This window comes from Phocoena sinus, chromosome 12, assembly GCF_008692025.1.
Source record: "Phocoena sinus isolate mPhoSin1 chromosome 12, mPhoSin1.pri, whole genome shotgun sequence".
Lineage (NCBI taxonomy): Eukaryota > Metazoa > Chordata > Mammalia > Artiodactyla > Phocoenidae > Phocoena > Phocoena sinus.
This window is the reverse complement of record NC_045774.1, coordinates 18,046,678-18,070,116: the sequence shown is the minus strand read 5'-3', so window position 1 is coordinate 18,070,116 and position 23,439 is coordinate 18,046,678. Positions and strand designations below refer to the sequence as shown.

General features: G+C 35.0%; 1 protein-coding gene across 4 annotated transcripts in view; it reads left to right on the top strand.

The window, feature by feature from the left end:
- Nucleotides 1-23,439, top strand: part of STXBP5 (syntaxin binding protein 5) — a 170,029-nt gene that overhangs the window by 30,041 nt on the left and 116,549 nt on the right. For 3 of the 4 annotated variants that reach the window (XM_032650692.1, XM_032650690.1, XM_032650691.1), the window contains exons 4-6: nt 694-794; nt 19,678-19,812; nt 21,581-21,644. In XM_032650692.1, the coding sequence (XP_032506583.1) occupies nt 694-794; nt 19,678-19,812; nt 21,581-21,644 (300 nt within the window). Of the gene's footprint in view, nt 1-693; nt 795-19,677; nt 19,813-21,580; nt 21,645-23,439 lie in introns of those variants that run through there. The other variant, XM_032650694.1, reaches the window with a different exon arrangement.

Sequence of the window (23,439 nt, the reverse complement as noted above, 5' to 3'; positions counted from 1 at the left end):
CAAAGGTTTTCTTCTCCAGACTTAATAGTATATAATAGTATCAGCTGTTTTAACTTTCTAAATTAGTCAGATTTTTCAGCCCTTTGGACATTGAAATTATACAGTGCTGAATGCTATTTTTGTTTTCCATATCATTCTAGTAGTAGAATTATGATCCAAGCAGAGTACATTCATGAGGATTCATAAGGATTTGTCTTAAGGCAAATAAAATGGGAAGGTTACTTCATATCATATATTCATAAGGATTTGTCTGAAGCCAAATAAAATGGGAAGGTTACTTCATATCATATATTCATAAGGATTTGTCTTAAGCCAAATAAAATGGGAAGGTTACTTCATATCATATAGTCAAGGAAGGATGAACTATAGGGACCAAGTAACTTATAGTCTGACTTCTCATTTTACATAGCTAGTTATCAACTATATATCCAACTAGATCCTAGTACACTTTTAGTTAATAAGGTTAAATTATACTTTAAATTGTTGAAGTTGAAACAATTTTTATACATACGTATACACATAATACACTCTTTTACATCTGCTGTTTAGAATTTGGGTGAGGCAAATGTTTCTCAGAACTAAATCTATTGGCAGAGAGTTTTGAAATTTGGGAAGATTTTTTTGGTAGCTCTTTAGTAGCATTAATGTTTGTAAATGTATTCTATATAAAATATATTACATTTTATTTTTAAGGGAGCTCTTGTGAGTGCCTTGGCTGATGACACGTTACATTTATGGAATTTACGTCAAAAGAGACCTGCCATACTACATTCACTTAAATTTTGCAGAGAAAGGTAAGAATTTTCTCAGTTATTTTATATATATATATGTTATTTGCTATTCTTTTTTGAAATTTTCCTTTGAATTTTATTCTTTAATTTCATTTTTCTGTGATGGATTTTATGCACAATCTAAAAACTAATTCAAAAACTTCAAAGCATATACGATAAAAATCAAGTTTCCTTCCTTTCCAGACCCATCTTCCTCTCCAGAGGCACCCACATAAATTTCTTTTGTGTCCTTCTAGAAATACTTACAGTCTGTATACATAAGCAAAAATCTCTCCATATAGCTATTTTATTTGCATAAAAGGGAAGGCATTACATATTCTTTCTGTGACTTGTGTTCACTTAGCAATATGTCTGATAGGTTGTTTCATATTGGTATATTTAACTCTTCTTTAGTCACTTTCATAACTGCATGATGTTTCATTGTATCGAAATGCCATATTTTATTCAGTCAGACTTCATCAATTGACTGGACATTTGATATATCCGGGACTGGATTTGATATAAGTGGACACATAACATTTTCAGCCTGCTGTTCATTATGCTCTGTGATGTTACATATATTTCTTTGTCCACTTACGCAAGTATATCTGTAAGATAAATTTGTAGACGTGGAACGACTTGCTCAAAGAAATCTCTCACATGACCTGAGTTTTGCACTTTGATTGGAAAGGCCATTTTCACTCCAATTTTATTAAACGTTCTCCCATATTTTTTTATAGTGCTCTTATAGCTGCATTTTTATGCTTAAACTTTGATTCATGTGGAACTTACTTTGGCATGAACTATGAGTAAGGAATATAGTCCCCCCTCCCCCTTTGCTTATGAGATATATTTTTGATGTGTGTTTGTGTGTTAAGGTTAAGAAGTCTAGCTAGTATCTAAATGCAGTGGAGTTAGTGTCAGGCCATGCCTGGGGGAAGGCAGGCATTAGACTGCCCAATCCATGTCCAAGGATCAGGCCATGTCCCCGTTTTGATAAATATCAATCCGTTCAGGTTGTATAAACTGATCAGTCTGTTTGTGAGCCTGGGCTTCTGCCCACAGTGGCTTTCTAAAGTAGGCAAGCTAAAGAGGCTGCTGGGAATATAGCAATCCAGACTTTTCTGGCCAACGTCAGGGCATGTCTACATTGTATGCCAGGCCAGAGCTGGCAGGGGGTCAGTAGCAAAGTTTGCTATTGGGCTACATCTTGTCTGGGAAGATAAATCATCTAAGTGGCTTGGAATCATGGTTCTACTTCTAGGAGAAGTAGAAGGAGGGGTTAATGGAAGGAGAGAGGGATGAGATAGGGGAGGAAAAGCAAGCAAAAAGTCAAGGTTCATTCTTTTCTGCCTGATGGGAGTAAGGCTATCTCAACTTGCTGGGCAGAGTTTCTTTGTCTGTTTGCCAGTGGGATCTCAAGGGGAGCCCTCCATCAGCCTCAAATGCCATAGGGCTGGTGGAAATAGTGGTGGGCATCTTAGTCCCAGTACATATCTTCTTGCCGTCAGTCTCATGCTGGAAATGGAAGTGTAGATCTAGCAGAGTTGTTGTCAACCTGGTGCATTTTTACCCACCAGAGGGCATTTGACAATGTCTGGAGACATTTTTTTATACAGTTGGGAGTTGGGGGTGGGCGAGCAGTGCTAATGGCATCTAGTAGATAAAACCAGGGCTACTGTCAAATATGTTACAAATCGCAAGACAGCCCCCCATTCCATAACAAAGAATTGTCTGGTCCAAAATATCAAGTGTCAAAGTTAAGAAAACCTGTGCTCTAGCACATCAGAGTGGTGTCATTTGATTGGTATAGTGCTGTAGAAGTTCTCTTAAACCACCATCCACTGAAGGGTTTCTTCCAGGATGTAGAATTCTAGTAGAAGAATATTCTCCAGTGGCATGCCCATATTCCTCATTGAGACACAGGAATGTGGCAATATGTGGTCCAAGTTCACAAACATACACTGCAGGTTATCATGGTAATCTTCAGGAAGGATCATACCTCAAGGAGTTCCAGAGTGGTCAGTCCCATGATTGTCTGGTACATAGTAAGTCTCCTCTATAGTACCCCTAAGGATGGTCTCCAAGAAATTCTGATAAATGTGGATAAGGAACAGTAAGCTAGTCTCTAAGGTACCTGTTGGCACATATCTTGACAAACAGAAGGCACCTTTGTGTGAAATACAAAAAAGTAGCCCTTCTTGGTGGATGCAGCTTCAGAGTCCACCACTCCCCTCCTTGGTTGGGTGCTGTTATTCAGGCCACAGCCTGTACAGTTGTATGAGGTGATCCTAAAAGTTACAAATGAAATGAACTCATGGAGTTCCCAGTTTTGAGTTCTGTAATAACACTTTACCCACCTCACCAGCAGAAACTAGTTGATTCTGTTCAAAGTTGAGCTTCTCCTCGGCCTTTATTAGGACAACAAGAAACTGTAGCATGAGTAACTTGGTCCTTGAATATCTTCTTTGGATGAAATCCTCTAGGATGGCTACAAACTTGTATGGCAGCTTTTGTACTTGCATGCTAAGAAATGGGCCTGATGCTTCATGGAGGAACCTTGTTATATTCTCTCAAGACTAAAGTTCAGATTTCCTCAAATGGCAAGAAGGAGAGAGGTGGCATTTGGGAGGAGCCTACTTTTCCTCAGCACCTGGTTACAGGTTGGGAGGGGAAGGCATAGTAGAGGCTTTCCCCCAGCTCTAGCAACCTGCCTATGGCGGCAAGGCTTATTCTGCCCCTCACCCTGAGCTCTCTGTCATTCACGACTTTTCCTAATGCCCTGTAATCAGTACTCTGATGGAAGCCTTCTGTTGGAGCAGCTGCCCCAGGCAGGGGAGGGATAGAAGCCTGTCACTTCCTGCCCATCCTTCCATCTCTCTCATTTGTAGAAATCCATTCTTTTCTTTACACAGCTGCCTTGCATGCAGTTTTTATATCTGTATCAGGATAGTCTGGTGTTATGCTGTGGTAACAGAATACTCAAAATCTGAAAGACTTAAAAGAGCAACAGTTTATTTTTACTTATGCTGTATGTTCTTTGTGGATTTGCTGGAACTCTCTTCCTTTTCATTATCAGTTTTATTCCAGAATCCTGGCTGAGGAACAGCCAGTCTTTACAATATTACCAGTCACTGAAGCAGACAGAAAAAGAATATGGTGAAGCATGTTTTGGCTCTTAAAGCTTCTGCCTGGAAGTGATACTATCTCTTCCACTCTCATTTCTTGGCCCAGAGCAAGTCCCATGGCCATCCCTAGTTTTACTCATCTAACCAAAAAGGAAAAGAGCTAGAATCTTTATGAATACTTGCAATAACTACCACACAGCTTATTTTTATTGTTGACATTGAAGTACAATAAGCAGTAGCCTAGTTAGTTTCCCCCTCATTCCACAGTGGATTTGGGCTAACTTAATAGTTAAGTTACTCTATTTCATTTTTATGCTATTTGCATTTTTATTTCCGAAACTAGGAAAGGGAGGAGAAATATGAAAATTTTATAAACCAGTTTTATTACATTCTGAACAAGTGTTAAATAATTCAGAGATTTTATTGTAATATTGTCTTATTTTAATAACTAGTTAAATTCTCTTATTTTAGTAGAAATTCACATAAATAGAAATTGTAATGATTTAAACTGTATTTTTTCATAATGTAGATTTTTTTCCTGGTTTTAAAAAAATTGTGCTATAATATACATAACATAAAGTTTACTCTCTTAACCATTTTTAAGTGCACAGTTCAGTAGTGTTCACACTGTTATGAACCATGTGATATGGATATTTTGACAGAATTTCACTTTTATGGTTTTTAAGAAAAAAATTGGAGTCTCAAGTCTTGGTTTAACTACATGAATTTAGACGTTACTTCACTGCTTTGTGTGTTGGTTTTGGTAGAAGCTGTGAATTTGACACATAAAATTCTATCTGGCAGTTGCCTTATCAGAATATGTTCCATTTAGCTTCTATGTTTTTTTTTCCTTTAAAGGAAGTTTAATTGGAGGAAGTTGTGGGTTTAAAAGCAACTACAACTGTCAGCTAGTCTTTCTTCATCACCTTGAATTAGCATGACCAATATTCTTATCCATGTTAAATTTTTGCATGACAGTTTTTAAATAAGAATAAACTATATATCTGAGCTTTCCTATTTAGGACTTACTATTCCCTAAGTGAAATTTCAGAAGATAGAATCTTTTCTCCATAAATATATTAGACCCCTGAATTGCTGAGTCTGTATATTGAAACCAATACATTTCTTTTAAAGGTATGTTTTCTTTTACTCTAACACTCTGAGTTACAGTTTATTTACTCTACTTAAGCTTTTTCATTTGATGATAGATACATCTATTGGTTTAGGGAATAAAATAAGCATGCATGCATTCTAAACTAATGGTTAGGAAAATACAGTATTATATGGATTAATGATCCATTAATAATCCAAATTTCATTTAATAATTATCAATGGAGCATCAATGTCCAAAGTCCTCTAAAGGGGAAAAAGAAAAACTGATAAAAAGAGTAATCCATTCAGATAACAACACAGCAGTTGGGAGAGTTGGTGCTTATAAGGTACTTCAGGAACTGACTGCTGCCGTAGCATCAGATTTTCTTAGTAGCGTAGATAAAATAATGTAGAAACAAAAACTTAATTTGTCCCATTATATTCTTATTATGATACTACCTAAGTACTGTGTTTTGCATATTTGTGAGGCTTACAGTTTGCTTAGTCTGCACAAGAACAGGGCATAGCTGTAAAAGAGAATTTAGCTAGATATCGGGCCTCCAAAAGTCTACACAGGTCTTCCAAAGCTTTTGAATTAATTCATTCACGTATTTAACAAGAAAAAAAATCATAATCTTGGAACAGATTCTACACCTAGAATTACAGTTTTTGTGGTAATGGCAAAATATTTTTCTTTGAAAGCAGGTTAATGAAAAGTATACAAGCATTAGAAATGAGACCGATTTGGTGAGAGGAAATTCAGGACTGGAACAAAGGAATGGAATGATATCCAGGCTTGTTAGGAAGGCAGGCAGAGGGGTCTACTACTCCAGACTAATTCTAATCCACAAAAAAGAGTTGCTTGTTGATATGGAAATGATGAGTCACCTTGGGAATTTTAAGTGTAGAGAACCACATACTGAGACAAAATTTAAAAAGGAAACAAACATTCTCAGGGTTCAGAGAAAAAACTGTTTTGATTTGATGGCCTTGAGACTGTGAAAGTCAGGAAATGTTGGATAACTTCCTAGAGTAAATTAATAACTAAGAAATCCTGACAAGGGAACTAGAGACAGTCAGAGACTGGCCTAGTTGCACAAGGGCTTTATAATGTACTCAGGTATAAAAAGATATGGAAGGAGGAGATACCTGTAACAAATAGCTACAGATGTAGAAATCACTTTGGAATTGGGCAGTGAGCAGAGGAAACATGATAGAGAGGCCTAAATTGTTTTGACAGGCTGTTTGCAGGACTCTGGACTTGGAGACTGCTGCCAGAGAGAGCTCAGAAGGAAGAGAGGAACATGATTTTGGAAATTGGAGGAAGTTCCTTGTTATATAGTGGCAGGAAGCTTAAAAGAAGTGTCTCTTGCACAATGTATAACTGTTAACTTGTATATTTAGCTGAGGAGATTTCCAGGGAAAGGCTTGGAGGTGTGATCTGACTTTTTCTTGCTGCTTTATAGTAAAATGCAAGAGGAGAGAAATAAATTGATGGAAGAATCATTAAATGAACTAGGACTTGATGATTTGGGAAATTCTTACCCTGATCTATATGGCAAAAGGGAGATTGCTTCTGAAAGTGTGGCATAGGGAAAAACAAGAGGGTGTGGCTGAACAACTTTTCACTAAAAATCTTCTATAGACCAAAAGGTCAAAGTATTTAATCACATAAAGGGCTCTTTTAAGATATTGAGAATCTTACAGATCTTCTACAGAAGATCTACAGATCTTCTCAACCAGATAGCCTGTAGGAAGTTTGAGTATCATCCCTCAGGCCTCTCAGCAGCAGCCTAGATAGAGAAGGTGTTATCTCTAAAAACTTTGTGGGTGTGACTTTTGCTAATGCAGAAGACCCAGTGAAATGTGTTCAAGACCCACAAGTTTCTTGAGAAAGTTGTACAGCAGAAACATTGCCAGCTGGGACTTAAGGAACCAGAGTACAATGTGAAAGGAGGCTGCATCCGGAATCAGGCCCATAAAAGTACTCAGCTGTAAACAGTTGCTGTCTTTCATGAAAAAGGATGATTAGCAGGGCAGAACTGAGAGCCACAGAGGCTTATTCCCAGGCCTTGAAGCTAATTAAGACAAATCCAACATTTGCCCACCTGGATTTCAAAACTGTTATGGAGTCCTTTTTACCTTCCACTTTTTTTCATCTTGAACAGGAATTTCTACAATTGTTATCCTATGCCTGTCCAACCACTGAATGCTTGGAGTGTTGGGGGCAGATAATCTGTCTCTTCAGTTTCATAGGTCCACGGATGGAGTGGAATTTTGCCCAAGATCTATCTATACTGAATGGTAACACGTAGGACCCTCATCTGCAACAAATTTAGATGATGAGATTTGGAATTTTTGAGCTGAGATTTTGGACTTGAATTAATGTTGTGATTGGTTGAGACTTTGGGAATATTGAGATGGGTGAATGGAGGGATTGAATCTTTGGAGGGTAAAGGGAAGACTATTAGAGGCAGAATTCTGAGATGATCCCCAAGAGTCCTACCCCCCTGGTAAACACACATCTTCTCCTAAGTATTCAATTCTAATCAAGATACTGCTGTGGAGGGATTTTGTAGATGTAATTGAGATCTCAAATCAGTTGACCTTCATAGAGGGAATGTATCTAATTGGCTTTAGACTTGGATTATCTGACTTAAAATGGCAGCAAGTACATGGAATTGCCCTGCCTGGTTTGGCTTATCTCTGGAATTCAGTATGGTTTAAGTGTCTCCCAAAGTATGAATATACAGGTAACTTGGGTAAGATACAGGCACTCTAATGAACATCTAACTAATATTAGGGGAAGTGGACTGAAGAGTGCATGGTAGGTAGATAAACAACCAATGTCCACTGTACTTTTCACTGCCTTCAAAATGAAGTTGAAACTTAAATATTTAGCATTCCCTAAAAGATCTTGCAAGATCTGTGACTCTTCTTTTTAGTCACCATAATTTTATTTCACTATATTTCTCCCTCTCTTTATGATTATAGTCCAGCCACCCTGGCTTTTCAGTTTTTTAATGAACTATCCTCTCTCCTGCTTATTTGTATGGGCTGATCTCCCTGCTCAGAAGACACTTAGGATTCTCTTTCCATGGCTGGCTAATGCCTGTTCATCTTTGAAGTCTTGTCATTTCCTTTACAGGTTTTTCTGTAAGTTCCCAAGACTAGGTTTTGTATTACCCCATAGTATGGTGTTCTTTCCCTAAAACAGCACATACCATTCTTACTCTTATTGCCTTGGTTTCTTGATTATCTTCTCGATTAGAAAATAAATGGTAAGTATTTTCCTTATTTTATTCTCAGCAGCAGTCTCAATGCCTGACATCTAGTAAATGCTCAATAAAAAATGTTTGATTGGTACCACATTGCTGTTGCAGAAACAGAGGGGAATCTCTTTTTTCTAGAAGGCATGATCCTCCACAGACTGTGTTAATTACCTGGGAGATAGGTTCTAAGAAGGAGAGTCTTCAAACAGAAAAAACAAGAGTATTTGCTCCAACTAACTTTATATATAATCTTTATTCCTCTCACTAATCCAAAACTGGCTAGGTTGTTTGATTACCCTTGGAGTGCTGTTTGGTCTTTGGCTCATAGCAGAGCTTTTAAATTTTTTCTTTTTTTGTGAAAAGAGTGAGATGGGAGAATAGAGCTTTGAGCAGTGCTTTCCTAAACCAGCATGTCCGTGAGGTACAGCAGACTTCCATCTGTAATAATTTGGCAGGGATTTTCAAAATGAAAGTGAAAGTTTTATTTTTCATTTTCCTGCCTTACCGTATTAGCAAGAATTTCCAGAACAGTGTTCAATGATATTGTTGATAGCAAGTATCTTTTTCTTTGTAATAATTTTAATAATACTGCTTCTAGGGTTTTACTGTTAAGCATAATATAGGATGTAGATTTAAGATAGAATTGTTCCCCCTATGAGTTGGTGGTCAATTATGGAAGTTAAATTTTAATTGAATGCCTTTATAACATCTTTTTAGATTATCATGTGATTTTTCGCTTCCCTTTTCCATATTGATTTAATCTATGACATTAATAGATTTCCTAACACTAAGCATTCTTGTATGCCTGTGAAATTTTTTGAATAAAGTTGAAAATTATTTTATATTGTTAAATATGATTGTTAATATATTCTTCAGGGTTTTTACTTCTGTTCGTGAGATTGACAATAACAGGAAAACGTTATCTTCCAATTTTGGTATCAGGGCATCCTTCCCTCATATTAAAGAATTGAGTAACCTTTCTGCCTTCCTTCCTGTTCTAGGTCAGAGAAATTAATAGAGGAATTATCTATTTTCTGAATATTTTCAGAGTATACTTAAACTTTTTAGGGCTAGAAATTTTTTTGTACATACTTTAAATATATTCAGTTTCATTTATGGTTATTGATCCTTTTTGTTTTCCTCTTGAATAAATTTCATGATTCAGAGTATGATGAATTTCATTAAGATGAGAGGCTTGTATCCCACTGTATTCTTGTGTACTTAAATTTACTTTTGTATTTTCTATATTCCCTTTCTCACTTTGTATTAACATAGTTCTAATATGATTTATCAGAAGTTGTTCTGTTTCACTGTCTTCCAAATGAAGTAGTTTGTGGATTTATTAATTTTATTCTTACCTCTTATTGATACCTAATTTGTTGATTTTTATCTATCCTTCTCTTTAGTCTAACTTAAAGTTAAAATTTATTTATTGTAATTTGCTTAAAAATAAAAATACTTTAGAGCAATGGGGTGAATATGATAGAGACAGTGATAAGATAAAGGCAGAAGATGGAGATTTCAGCCCAAGAATTGCAGGGATCTTTTGGGTGGAGAAGACAGGAGAAAACAGAACAATGGGGAAAGAAGTAGTGATCAGAGGCACAAGTGAAGAAAGTTTTGTGGAGCTAAAATATCTTTAGGTTGAAAGGTCTAACTTCTGACATAACCAATAAAATTAGAAATACCTTTTTGAGCTATATTCTAACATTGTCAGCTATGAAAGAACTCAAAAACTGTAACATTTATCTGACACTAAGCCCCCCGCAATACTCATTCTTTCAGACTTTGTTAGGAAGCTGTAAAGTTAGATGTGTCTTAGAAGTGTAAGAGTAACTGCTAAGATAGAAAATATATAGTATTAAAACCATTAGAGAAGGAAATGAAGAAAATAAATAAGGGTCAGGAAAAGAGATAAAATGATAGAAAGAAAAAGGATATTTAAATAAGGTTAAAAACTTAGTTCAACTATATCAGTAATGAAAATCATTGTAAATATACTAAAATCATCTACTGAGATTTTGAGATTGGATTAAAAAACAACAAAATACATCTATTAAACTGTTTATAAAAGATATACATAAAGCATAATTACACAAAGTTTGAAAGTAAATGGAAGGAAAAGGGAAAAAAGCACAGATCGTGCAACAAAGGTTACAGTGTTCCTAGAAATAACACTAGCAAAAATATATACGATCTGTGTGGAGAAAGTACTAAAACTTTATTGAAGGAATAAAAGAAGATTTAAACAAATGGAGAGCTTCAGAGGAAGGAATACTCAAGTTTTAAAATGTCACTCCTCTCCAAATCTATAAATTCCGTAGTGTTTCAATCTAAAATTTAACACCATTGTTCATTGGACTTAATACGCTGATCTAAAATTCATTTGGAAAAAAGAAAGGCTCAGAGCAACCAGGACAGTTTTGAAAAAGAAAGATGATGGGGCTTATTTTATTAAATATCAAAAATTATTTTAAAGGTATAGAAATTAAAATGGTACAGTGATTACAAGAGAAAGAGAAATGAATGAAAACACAGTAAATGGACTCCAGAAACACGTGTATGAATAGAGCGAGATCACCCACACTTGATATATGACAGAGGTGGCATTACAAGCAAAAAGGATTCAATAAACAAAAGATGCTGTGACAACTCTTATCTAAATAAGGAAAAGTGGTCCCTACCTCATAAGTAAAGTAAATTGCAAGCCAGTTAAAGACTTAAATGCGAAATGAACACAGAAAAGTTAAAACTTGTAAGAAAGTGACACAGGGAATATCTGTAAGACCTGAGCCAGGTGTGCTTAAATAGCATACAAAAAAACTCACAAGCTAAAAAGGAAAGGATTAAAAGTTCTGTACAACAAGCACACTTACCATAAAGTTAAAAGACAAACCCCATCCACCAGGTGCTGATGCATAAGAACACAAGATTCAGAATAATTTGTACAGTACTCTTTAAAAACAATGACTCCCTCCCCACCCCAAATTTATGTTGTCTTATGTGTATTTAATGAACATGGAGAAAAAATATGGAAGAATATGTTGTTCCAGGCTGTTAATATGACTTATGGAAAGAGTAAATTTTAAAGGAGACAAACATAATAAAAACTAATAAAAAATGACTGAGATAGTAAGTTTGCATAAATGTACAAATAGGGTAATATTTATGTGTGTGTGTATATATATACACAGAGAGAGAGAAACTTCTTTAATAATCAAGCCATAGACTGGAAGATATGTAGAGTATACCTATCTAAACAGTAAAGAGCAATCTAATAGAAATGGAAAAAAAGTATAGCTAACAGTTGCTGATGAGTACCAGATTGCTTTTGTTTATCATAGCATTTGTTATATAAAAACACTCTCATCTTCATTCCTCAAGATAATATCACTGAAAACAGAACTTAAAGAAACCCCCCATACAACAAGGAACAGTTTGTTTGGTTTTTTTTCAGATGTTATTTATTATTTCTGTAGTTGACATATACTGTTTTCCTATTTGATATTTACTGTTTTACTTACTGATACTCAGTTTTTTTGATAGCCATTGATGATGTTACAGTAAGGTCTCATTTCACAAGGAAGGTTAATACCATGATTTATTTGGCATATTTCCAAAAGTTCTTAAATGTTTTGTAAAAATTGAGATGTAATTGATAAAGCATATAGTAAATCAATACAAATGTAAAATGACCTTCGAAAATCTCTGAAGCTTATTTTTTGAAATATTTATTACATTGTACTGCTGTGTTATAGATGTGATGAAGATTTTTCTAAAGTAGCTGTGACAGTTTATCAGAAGAGATATGTGGGACTACAAATAAAAAGGAAATCCTTTGAACAGATTTATAAATTGCTTTCAGCTGACTGCTGTTTTAATATATTTCCATGTTCATTGATGCAAACTTAAATTTTCATCTAATAACAGTGTAAGGTACAATTAATTTAAGAAAAGTATCTAATATTTGCTTTTTTATTTTCTTTTGCATTAGTTCACTTGATAAACATTGATTAGGATTCTGGTTCATGCAAATACTGTCATCAATTCCAGAAAGATATGGAAGTTATAATTGTCTAAGGTAGATGAAATGACGAATTACAATGCAATGGAAAACGTGATATAATATAAATGTAGTGAAATTTCCTTATGAAATTTTGAAGATTAACCAGAAAAAGGACATATCACCATGTTTGGGAAATCTTAGATAAAGCATTAAAAGGAGCCCATATGAACAGATTCATAGAGTTAGTAGTAATTTCCTACACTGACGAATGGGAAAGGGAATTTCTATTATGTTCAGTGTGCTAAGTCATAAAGCAGTCTCACGTGTTTTGGGAACTGTATCTTGTTAGACATTATTGGTGTCTAACAATGATAGGATAATTTTGGAAACAAGGACAAGGTCTACTTCTTGAAAAGCGTTTTATGCGATTATAAGAAAGTTATTCTTAACCTTTTTCCAACTTTAAATCATTAAATGAATAATGTTGTCTGAACAAGATACATTATAAGTGGGTATTTTTTTGGTTCCTATAAACTATCATAGATAAGTAGCAGATATGGTATATTTCTTTGCTGTATTAGTCAGGGTTCAACACAGGAACAGAAAGCACTGTAGATATTTTTAGCATAAAGGAATTTAATTCAAGGATATAGCTGTTTATAAAATGTTTGGAAGTGTGCTAGAACTATTGAGTTTTAGAACTTAATATTCCTGCCATACAACTGCGTCTCACCATGTGCATCTAAGGAGTAGATCTGGGAATGCTGTATCTGGTCCCCACTGCTATGTCTTAGTGCCTCTTACCTCTCAGGTTTTCATGAACATTCTTGTCAGCGGAAACAGCAGGAAGATGGTCTCTGCCTCACTTCTGCTTATAAATCTTAAGCACATTCAGTTAGTAGAAACTTAATTTCATCTAGAATTCCAGTTGTAGGAGTGTCTGGTAAATGTAGGTTTTAGCTTTCTAGCATCTGCAGTACAAGAAGGCATGTAGGAGGATATGGGAGAGGCTGCTGAATATCAATTGACCAAATCCAGCACACTTTACATCTATAACCCCCTCTCTCAGACATTTGTACCACAATGTGTCACTAAATACTGCTTCAGAAGCATTATGGTAGAAGGTAGGAAGCCATTAGAGTTTCAAGTAAGATAATGGTGTGTGTGACCTCTCTTGGCTTTGAAAGATAACTCTGGATAGGGAGGGTAGGAGGGAGATGCAAGCTGGGATGGGATATGGAGATATATGTATGCATATAGCTGATTCACTTTTTTGTACAGCAGAAACTAACACAACATTGTAAAGCAATTATACTCCAATAAAGATGTTTTTAAAAAAGCAATATCTGATTGTTAATTAATGTAATAAATCCTCACAAATTTTTATAGTTCATTTGTCCATTTAACAAATATTTATTGAGTACTTATTAGGTGCAAGATAGTGTGATTTTGCTGAGACTATAAAAATGATGACATATTTCCTGTCATGTCAGGCTGATCAAATGGTGGTATAGGCACGTAGAAGAGCTTATTGGTTCATATTTCTTTCTATGGATTAAACTGTAAAGTTGTAATCATCTGTGTATTATGCCGTTGCTTATGGATGATTAATTTCAACATAGGAGGCTGTGCATGTTCTTTTGCTAAAGAAAATTGGTAATAGTAAATCTTCCTAATATGGAGCTTGTTGACTACATAGTATTTGAACAACTGCTGCTAAGGATAGTGAATAGGATATACGTATCACTCCCTAAAACTTAGCATGTTATACATTTTTTTAAAGTCCTTCAAGCAAGTATAAAAATTATTGTGTCCCCAGTAACGCTTTGAGTAAGATAAGTATATCTGTGTCTAAGTCCAGTATAGGGATTCAGAATGCAGCTCCATTTAGTGACACACTGAGGGAATGCAACTTTATCATCTGTGTATTTCTGTTATATTGGTTTCAGTCACCCCCTTTTTTTGGCTTGTCCATTTTAAAGTACGTTATCAGTCTCAATTTAATATGCCATTCTTATAATATATAACCTTATTAGTGTTCACGGAGTTTTAATGTTTTCCATGTGATCTCAACTATATGTATTATAAATTATTTTTGGTATAACCTTTTGCCTTAATAATGTCAGCACATAAGCTTAAATTAACTTGGTCTCCTGGTATCAGTAAAAACTGAAGTCACTGTCATTTATTATGATCTTTATCACATTAAAATAAAAATTAATCTTTATAATAAAAGTGCGTGAAAAACAATAGTCATGAATTTGGGTTTTTTTTGTTTTTTAATTTATTTATTTATGTATTTATTTTTGGCTGCGTTGGGTCTTCGTTGCTGCACGTGGGCTTTCTCTAGTTGTGGTGAACGGGGGCTACTCTTCATTGCGGTGCGCAGGCTTCTCATTGCAGTGGCTTCTTTTGTTGCGGGGCACGGGCTCTAGGCACGCGGGCTTCAGTAGTTGTGGCTCACGGGCTTAGTCGCTCCGCGGCATGTGGGGTCTCCCCGGACCAGGGATCGAACCCGTGTCCCCTGCATTGCCAGGCAGATTCTTAACCACTGCGCCACCAGGGAAGTCCATGAATTTGTTTTTAATCTAAGGTAATGTTTTAGATTCATGATACATGCACTTGCATTCCTAAAAAGTTTTCCTGCGGTCTTCCCCCTTCCCGCTCCGCCCCGCCCCGCCGGTTCTTGGGCCTCTCACTGTTGTGGCCTCTCCCGTTGCGGAGCACAGGCTACGGACGCGCAGGCTCGGCGGCCATGGTTCACGGGCCCAGCCGCTCTGCGGCATGTGGGATCTTCCCGGACCGGGGCACGAACCCGTGTCCCCTGCATCGGCTGGCAGACTCTCAACCACTGCGCCACCAGGGAAGCCCTGTTTCACGACTACTTTTACTGAAAAATATTAGATTTCTATCATGCATCACTTTCTTAGATTCATTAAATAACAACAAATCTCTCTATATGTATATGTGTACGTATCAGACATGTACATAATATATGTATATAGTTTTTAATATGTGTATATAGTTTTAAGTCTGCTAATATACGTTATTCCTTTAAATAATCAATTAATATAATAGTTTCATCAATTTAATTATTACATAAAAGCTTACTTAGGTATATATTCTCAGTTTTCAACAGAGGAGGCTAAGATTCTTATTTTGTAAACAAGGAAGTAAGGTCATGTTTATATAACAGATTGAAAAGACACTCTTAATTATAATAAGTAAAGTCTAGTTTGTGTTAACCACCAGTTTTGTGTTTTGGTAACGGACTGATTAAATTGCCCCAAATTTAGAATCTTGCAGTTCTTGGTAGGGCATGTTGATTGACTTGGTTTTTTTAGTAATATGTTTTGGGGGACCACATTTTCTTATTGGCTTTTCCCTAAATCACTGGCATGGTATTATTTTATTTGATTGCAGCATGGAATTTTATTTTTCTCACTATTCCTAATCCAACCTGTTCATTACCCATTAAAATTTGCTAGTTAAGGGCTTCCCTGGTGGCGCAGTGGTTGAGAGTCCGCCTGCCAATGCGGGGGACACGGGTTCGTGCCCCGGTCCGGGAAGATCCCACATGCCGCAGAGCGGCTGGGCCCGTGAGCCATGGCCGCCGAGCCTGTGCGTCCGTATCCTGTGCTCCGCAACGGGAGAGGCCACAACAATGAGAGGCCTGCGTACCACCAAAAAAACAAAACAAAACAACAAAAAATTTGCTAGTTAATAAATTATCAAGTTAATTGTGATAAAAACTATTTGACTTTCCCCCTTCTCAGTTGACTCAAATAATGATGGTAATAATGTAACAGAGTAATTTTTAAATTTGGTGGTACGTTGTACAAATACACTCCTATGATTCGTATTTTTTTTTTTTAAGTGTACAAGACTCATTCTAGGGGCAGTATTAAAGTCTTCATGTCAGATCAGTAAGTAAACAGTTTAAGTTCCTGCTTAATATGTTAAATATCAAATAGGATAAAGATTAAAACATAAAGTTGCTTAAAATTTCCCAGCAATGTAAGTTGGTTTTATAGTTGACTGGGGAAAAAAATCTTACTATGGTAGCTTATATTGAAAAAGTGAGCCTAGGGAAAAGTTCTAGATATTTTTCTGAACAGTAAAAAATTTATTCTTCATTTCTTTAAATATTTGAGAAACAACTGCAGTGTGGTATTGCTGTGCTAGGAACAGAAAATATTGTATGATATATCCAAAATGTCTGCCCTTAAGGAGATAAGTTCAAACTTTGTAAACACATTATTTAAATAATTTTGTTAGTATTAAAATCAAAGATGGATCATGTAATTGTATTAAGCCAGTAACTACTGTTTTTTGAAGAATAATGGGAAATTGCAAAATAGCAGAACAGATCAGGAAGTTGGATATTTCTGATTTTTTAAAATCAAACTGTCATTATTTTGACTTATTTATTTTGAAATTATTTTTGAATTTTCAGAATATTTGAGCTCTATTCATGTTTTAGTTTAAGGCACATTTCAAATGAAATATTTGGGTTTTGTTTGTTTTAATATTTATTTATTTGGTTGCTCTGGGTTTTAGTTGTGGCAGGCAGGCTCCTTAGTTGCGGCTCGCCAGCTCCTTAGTTGTGGCATTCGAACTCTTAGTTGCGGCACGCGTGTGGGAGCTAGTTCCCTGACCAGGGATCGAACCCCTGTCCCTTGCATTGGTAGACGGATTCTTAACCACTGGACCACCAGGGAAGTACCAGAAATAGTTGTTTTTATGATATTTATTGCATTGTTCATTTTGTATCTGGCATGCTATTATTGTACCTTATTTTCTTCATGTCATTAAAATTTGCCCTATAACTTCTAATTGGTAGAGTATCACTTAGTTTTTTATAATAATTAGCTAACATTTATTGAGCACTTACCTGTGTCAGGCCCCATTTTAAGCATCTACCATGCTTTGTCTTATTTGATCCTCAGGTGAACACTAAGGTAGATGTGCTTTACCACTTGGAAACTGAGGCTCTGAGAGACTGAATGGTTTACTGAAGGCCACATGCTAGTGAGTGACAGAGCTGAAATTAAATCCAGGCAGTTTAACTCCAGAGCTTGTGCCTATGTATTAATCAGAGTCACAATCTTATTTTTCATAATTCCTAAAGCCACAAATCTCTGAAAACAAAACATTTTAAAATAGCTTAATTTAGGTATAATTGACATATAATAAACTGTACATATTTAAAGTAATAGGCCATGTGATAAGTTTTGACACATACACTCATGAAACTGTCACCAAACTGTCAATCAAGATAATGAACCTACCCATCACCCCAAAATGTTTCCTTGTGGTAATCTCTCCCCTCTTCTGTTACTGGCCTCTACCCTCACAATCCAGGCAACCATTGATTTGCTTTCTGTTACAGTAGCTTAGTTTGCATTTTCTACTGCATATAAATTGTATGTGGAATGATAAAATATGTCTTTTTTGTCTGGCTCTTGCTCATCTTAAGGATCTTGAGATTCATTGGTATTGCATGTATGCATGTTGTATGTTGTATGCATGTCCTTATTTACTGCTGAATAATATTCTAAGTATATAACACAAGTTTTTCATCCATTTACCTGGTGAAGGACATTTGGGTTATTTCCAGTTTGGGTCTGTTGCAAAGCTGCTATGAACATTTGTGTACAGGTCTTGTGTAGACATATGCTTTCCTTCTTTTGGGTAAATACCTAGGAATGGGATGGGTGGATCATATGGTAGGTGTAACTTTTTAAGAAACCTCCAGTGACTATAGGTAATAACACTGTGTTATGTATTTGAACTTTGCTAAGAGAGTAGATCTTAAATGTCCTCGTCACAGGAAGAAGAAAATTCTTACTATACCTGTGGCTATGGATGTTAACTTGACTTACTGTGGTAATCATTACATAATACATAACATATATTGAATTATGTTGTACGACTGAAACTAAAGTTATAGGATAATTATATCTCAAGTAAAAGAAACTGTCAAAAATTATACCTCAGAAATAATCAGTGTGTTTACAAGGTGCTACCACCATATTAGGTAATATATAAATACTTATTATGTACCTTGGTAAAATGTGGAAAATTCTGAATTCTGAAACCTATATGGCCCTAAAGTTTTCATAAAGGTACTGTGGACTTACTGCCTTGTGAAGTAATAAGGTACTATAAGATGTTTTTTTGATTCAGTAGTCATTTCTTTGCTTTGTTAAATTTACATAAACCCTTTGGAAAGATGACATGCTATCATATAAAACACTCAACAAAAAATATAGATGATGAACCTTAAGTAATTATCTAAATGAACATTAACTCTAGAAATTAGTGAGACCATGAGTTGCATGTATTTATTTGAAGTGTTTTCATCTTGAAAATTCTCTGTAATGAAATTATGTTAATGGGAATAGCAAATGTTCTGTATGCTGTATCTTGCCTAATGACTGCTGTCAGTTTGGGGGTTCAGCAGTGATTATCATCATTGTGTATTATTAAAAGGGCTATTCCATTAAAATTTTAAATAGTATATTTTGAGAGACACAATAGGTAGTCTGAAAAAAATGAGCATTATATGGTTTCATAACATACTATCTTTATTTGTTTTTCCTAAAAATAAGTTCTACAAAAAGGACAAGGTATTTTCCATTCTTAACCTTGTTATCAACTGAGCTTATATAGAAAATGTTAGATATTGTTGGAATGATTATAAAGTTTAATACATGCATGTAAATTATTATAATGTGTCAATGAAGGACTTTTATATCATCAGGACTTAGAAGGAGATAGTTTTGAGTATATTCCAGTATCAGTGTCTAAGCCTAAGTACAGAGGATCTTAGCCCTTCCAAAGGCTTACAAGTTAGTGAGGAAAGTAGACTCTCTTACAAGGCAAGCCTGATAGAGATACAAAAGTGTTGAGGTATCAATTTGAGTGAAGGTGGCATTTTAACTAAATCTTGAACAGGAGAAGAACATGAGGAGGAGGAGCATTTTGCGTAGAGGGAGTAGTCAGCACAGGTACCGAGATGGATTCGTGTGGTTAATAACTTCTGAGAAATAAGGTAGTACCTAGGGGTGATGTGTTAGACTCACTTTGTGGCTTTAAAAGTTACATTTGTCATACGTCTGAAGTAACACAGTGGATGACATAGCCAGATTTGAAACACATACTAATGTCAAAACTCATCTTCTTTCTATCAGGTTATGCTGTCTATTTACTGTAAGGACTTATATTTGACATTAAAGTTGAATTAGCATAATTGAATATTAACTACAGTGAGTTGATAAATCTGATGATTGTATCTTGTTTTGCTTTTCCTAAATTGTATATGTCATTATTAACCCTCTCATACAGTTAATAAAGTTTACCAGATATTTTTCTGATTTCCTTTTTGGATATATTTTCTCTTGCAGGGTTACGTTTTGCCATCTGCCTTTCCAGAGTAAGTGGCTCTATGTGGGCACTGAACGAGGTAATATACATATTGTCAATGTGGAGTCCTTCACACTCTCAGGCTACGTCATTATGTGGAATAAAGCCATTGAACTGTGAGTTTGAGCAAATATTCCATATCTGAAACTATCAGTACCATATATGATAATATTATGTAATAGCTAATTAGTAAATATAGAATTAAATTTTTAATATTAAATACAGATTTATCAGCCTTTTGCAAGTATTGCCCCATTGGCAGTTTGAAAATTTAAATGCTTTACATATATCTGTATAGATACATATACATATTATATATAAATATGTTCACATATATATAAGCTATAGCACAAGTTTAATAAAACCATTATTCTTATTAGGTGAAAAACAGTCCAGATTTTTTTCTGTTCATTTATCATCTAATTATTTTTCTTTCAAATGCTTGGTCATGCCCCACTAAATTGATTTCATGACCCACTAACAAGTTGCCACCAATGTTTAGAAAACACTGATCTAAACCACTACTTGCTATGTTTTAGTAATTACCAAATATAATGTATATGTTTATAGTGTAACATTGCAGAATTAATTTGACAGTTAATTTTCCTTAGTTTTGATATGGTAATGATTGCTTTTATTTAACAGTAATGACAACAAAAACTGTGTTGTGCTATAGGGCCCTAAGGATCTTTAGTGCTAACTTTTCACTGTCTTAGAATCTTATCTCTTTCTCTAATTTTTTTCTTATATTATTTAGATATAAAAATCAGAATTTAAGGATATTGGCAAGGTTTATTTTCACCATTTCTTCTTGTTTTTAAACAAATAGTTCCATATTGTTGCATTCCACAGAATTGGACATAAGGATAAATTTGTGGCATATCTCCTAAGTAATGTGTTGTTGCAGCTATAATGGTGTATTAAGTTTGGTTTTCCTTCCTTTATCAGGAACATTGTTATTTCTCAGTCCCTCGGAACAACGTTTTCTAGGTCTGTTCTTTGAGTTGATCACAACATATAGCGGGGAGGCCTGGTGCAGGTGTCTGTGTGGTTTCACAAGTGGCTCTCAATGAAGTGGACTGGTCTCTCAACTCTTAGAGTTTATGAATGGGTTATTTCTGCTTATTTCTACTCTATAGACATCAGTTCAGCTACATTCTTATCTGTATGACTTCTTTTTTCTCTGAGCAAATATTGGTGGCATTATTTTGTTGACTTTTTAAAAGCCATAATGGAATTTTTCTTATTTTTGGTATGAAGTGTGTAACTAGATGAGATGCCCCAACTGGAGGCTAGAATTGAGTAAAATAAAGATAGCAATATTTTAGATGCTGCTTTATTTTAGAATATTAACTTTGAGAATTCTACCATGAGAATAAATTTTCTGTGCTAAAATACAATATTTAAGATTCTTTCCTATACAGAAAGTGTACATAATTTTTTTTTTTTTTTTTTGCGGTACACGGGCCTCTCACTGTTGTGGCCTCTCTCGTTGCGGAGCACAGGCTCCGGACACACAGGCTCAGCGGCCATGGCTCACGGGCCCAGCCGCTCCGCGGCATGTGGGATCTTCCCGAACCAGGGCACGAACCCATGTCCCCTGCATCAGCAGGCGGACTCTCAACCGCTGCGCCACCAGGGAAGCCCAAGTGTACATAATTTAAAATTTTTGTGACTTATATCAATGTGAGAGTCACTATTTTTCCTGATTCCTATTTTGATCCATATTGAGAACTATATATCTGTTACTGATCACTTGCTGAAATGTTTTCAACCTTTGTAAATATATCTTTATTTTCCATTCATTATTCTTATTGTAGTGAATATGTAATAGTATTGCAATTTTTACTTGAGAAAAAAACATCTTAACTTTTTTTCTTTTAGGTCATCTAAATCTCACCCAGGACCTGTCGTCCATATAAGTGATAATCCAATGGATGAAGGAAAGGTAGATTTTTTAAAATATATATATTTATTACTTAAATGCATGAATTTTGTATTTTTTAAATATGCAAAGTATTCCAGAACTACACTTACTCTGCAAAGTTGAGATTGATAACAAAGGTTGTATATCATATATACTTAATTGCTTATTTATGCATTATGAAGAACAAGTGAAAATTAAAATATTTACATTTTAAAGAAGAAATCTCTAAAACAAGTAAAATTTAATGAATACAGTTAAAGGTTGTTAACTTGTTTTTGGCTTATTTAGAATAATTCCCCTTATTTTCTGATAATCCTGACAAAAACCATTTTCTTTTGGTCTTGAATTCTTTTTTATACTAGTTAAACAATTTTTATAGCACTTATCACATAACATCTTATGTTAGAGTTGCCTCTGTATCTCTCTTCCCTAAATTTTTCTCCATAAATAGCTCAGATCAATAGAGACTTTTTAAAAATAATACTTAATATTTTTATACTTGAAACCAGTTTCATGCGGTCATTACTTAGCTATTGTTAATTTAGGTTCATTAGTACTCTGAATAATAATACAATTTTCTTTTCCATGAATCTCTACTTCCTAATTCAAACCAATCTCTCAGTAGTTCTATTTAATGATATTTTTTCTACTTATAAAATTTCATGAAAATTAGTCTGCATCAGTACCAGAAAGTTAATCACTATCAGAAATCAGTGAAATGAGAGTTCTGGATTTTGTGAAGTTTATTCAGGTTTTTCCTTTTCTCAGTTAGTGAGAGTGGTAGAGCCTATATGTTGTGTTAACACTGTTCTGTTAACACTGGGAAAACAAAAGGATAGCGGTACTATTTAGAGCTAGCCTATATCATACAATTGTATGGTTTGAGAGAAACTACATGAAGCAAGTTACAGTAACCTATATCTTCACTTTACTTACTTATTTTTGGTATAAGATAATTGTCTAAAAGCCAGTCTTTGGGTGGGACACCTGGTGGAAGAATTGAAAACTTCCCTTTCTTCTACGTTGAATCAGTCAGTAAGTCATTTCAGTCCTTCCATTGCAGTGTCTTTTCTATTCAATCTCCTTATGACCACTGCAGTTCAAGGCATTCCAACCCATTCTTGAGTCATTTCCAGATCAATCTTCCTAGAGTGCCATTTTAATCTTATTGCTTTCCTGTTCAAAAGCTTTCAGTGTGAGCTGCTCTTTACTACCTCCATCCCTTATTTATATAAGTCCCTCTGTTTGGAATTCTTTCCCACTGTTCTTTCTCTGCTGAATTCCTACTCACATCTTGAGACTCAGATTAAATACATATCTTTCATGATACCTTTCCTGATAATCCTAACATAAAATGCTTTCTCTCACTTCCAAATTTATTAGCACCTTAGTTGTGCAATTTTCTATTTATAAGTACCACATCCTTCAGTTAGTTCTTCTATTTTTTAATATTTAGGAGATTGTAGGGATTAAAGTTTAACTTATTGGCATAGATTTCTAACATTCTTAGGAAGATACAGCTGGCTAGAGAGGTTAAAGTTTACTTTAACCCTCTTATGTTACTAAGATCTGGATGGGTAAAATTTTTTTTTTTTAGTTACATAGCTACTAAGTGGCAGATCTAAGGCTAGAGCTTAAGTTACCTGTGTCCTAAGCAATCCAGTATTGTTTATACTGTATATCAATTCTTAAATTTTATATTTTTCCATCTCTTTCCTTATTCCTGAAGTTCCTCTCTTACTTCCCCCATCAGAAAATGCCATATACATGTCCAAGATATTTAGAAGGACTAGAAAAAGGTAAAGGAAACAAATAC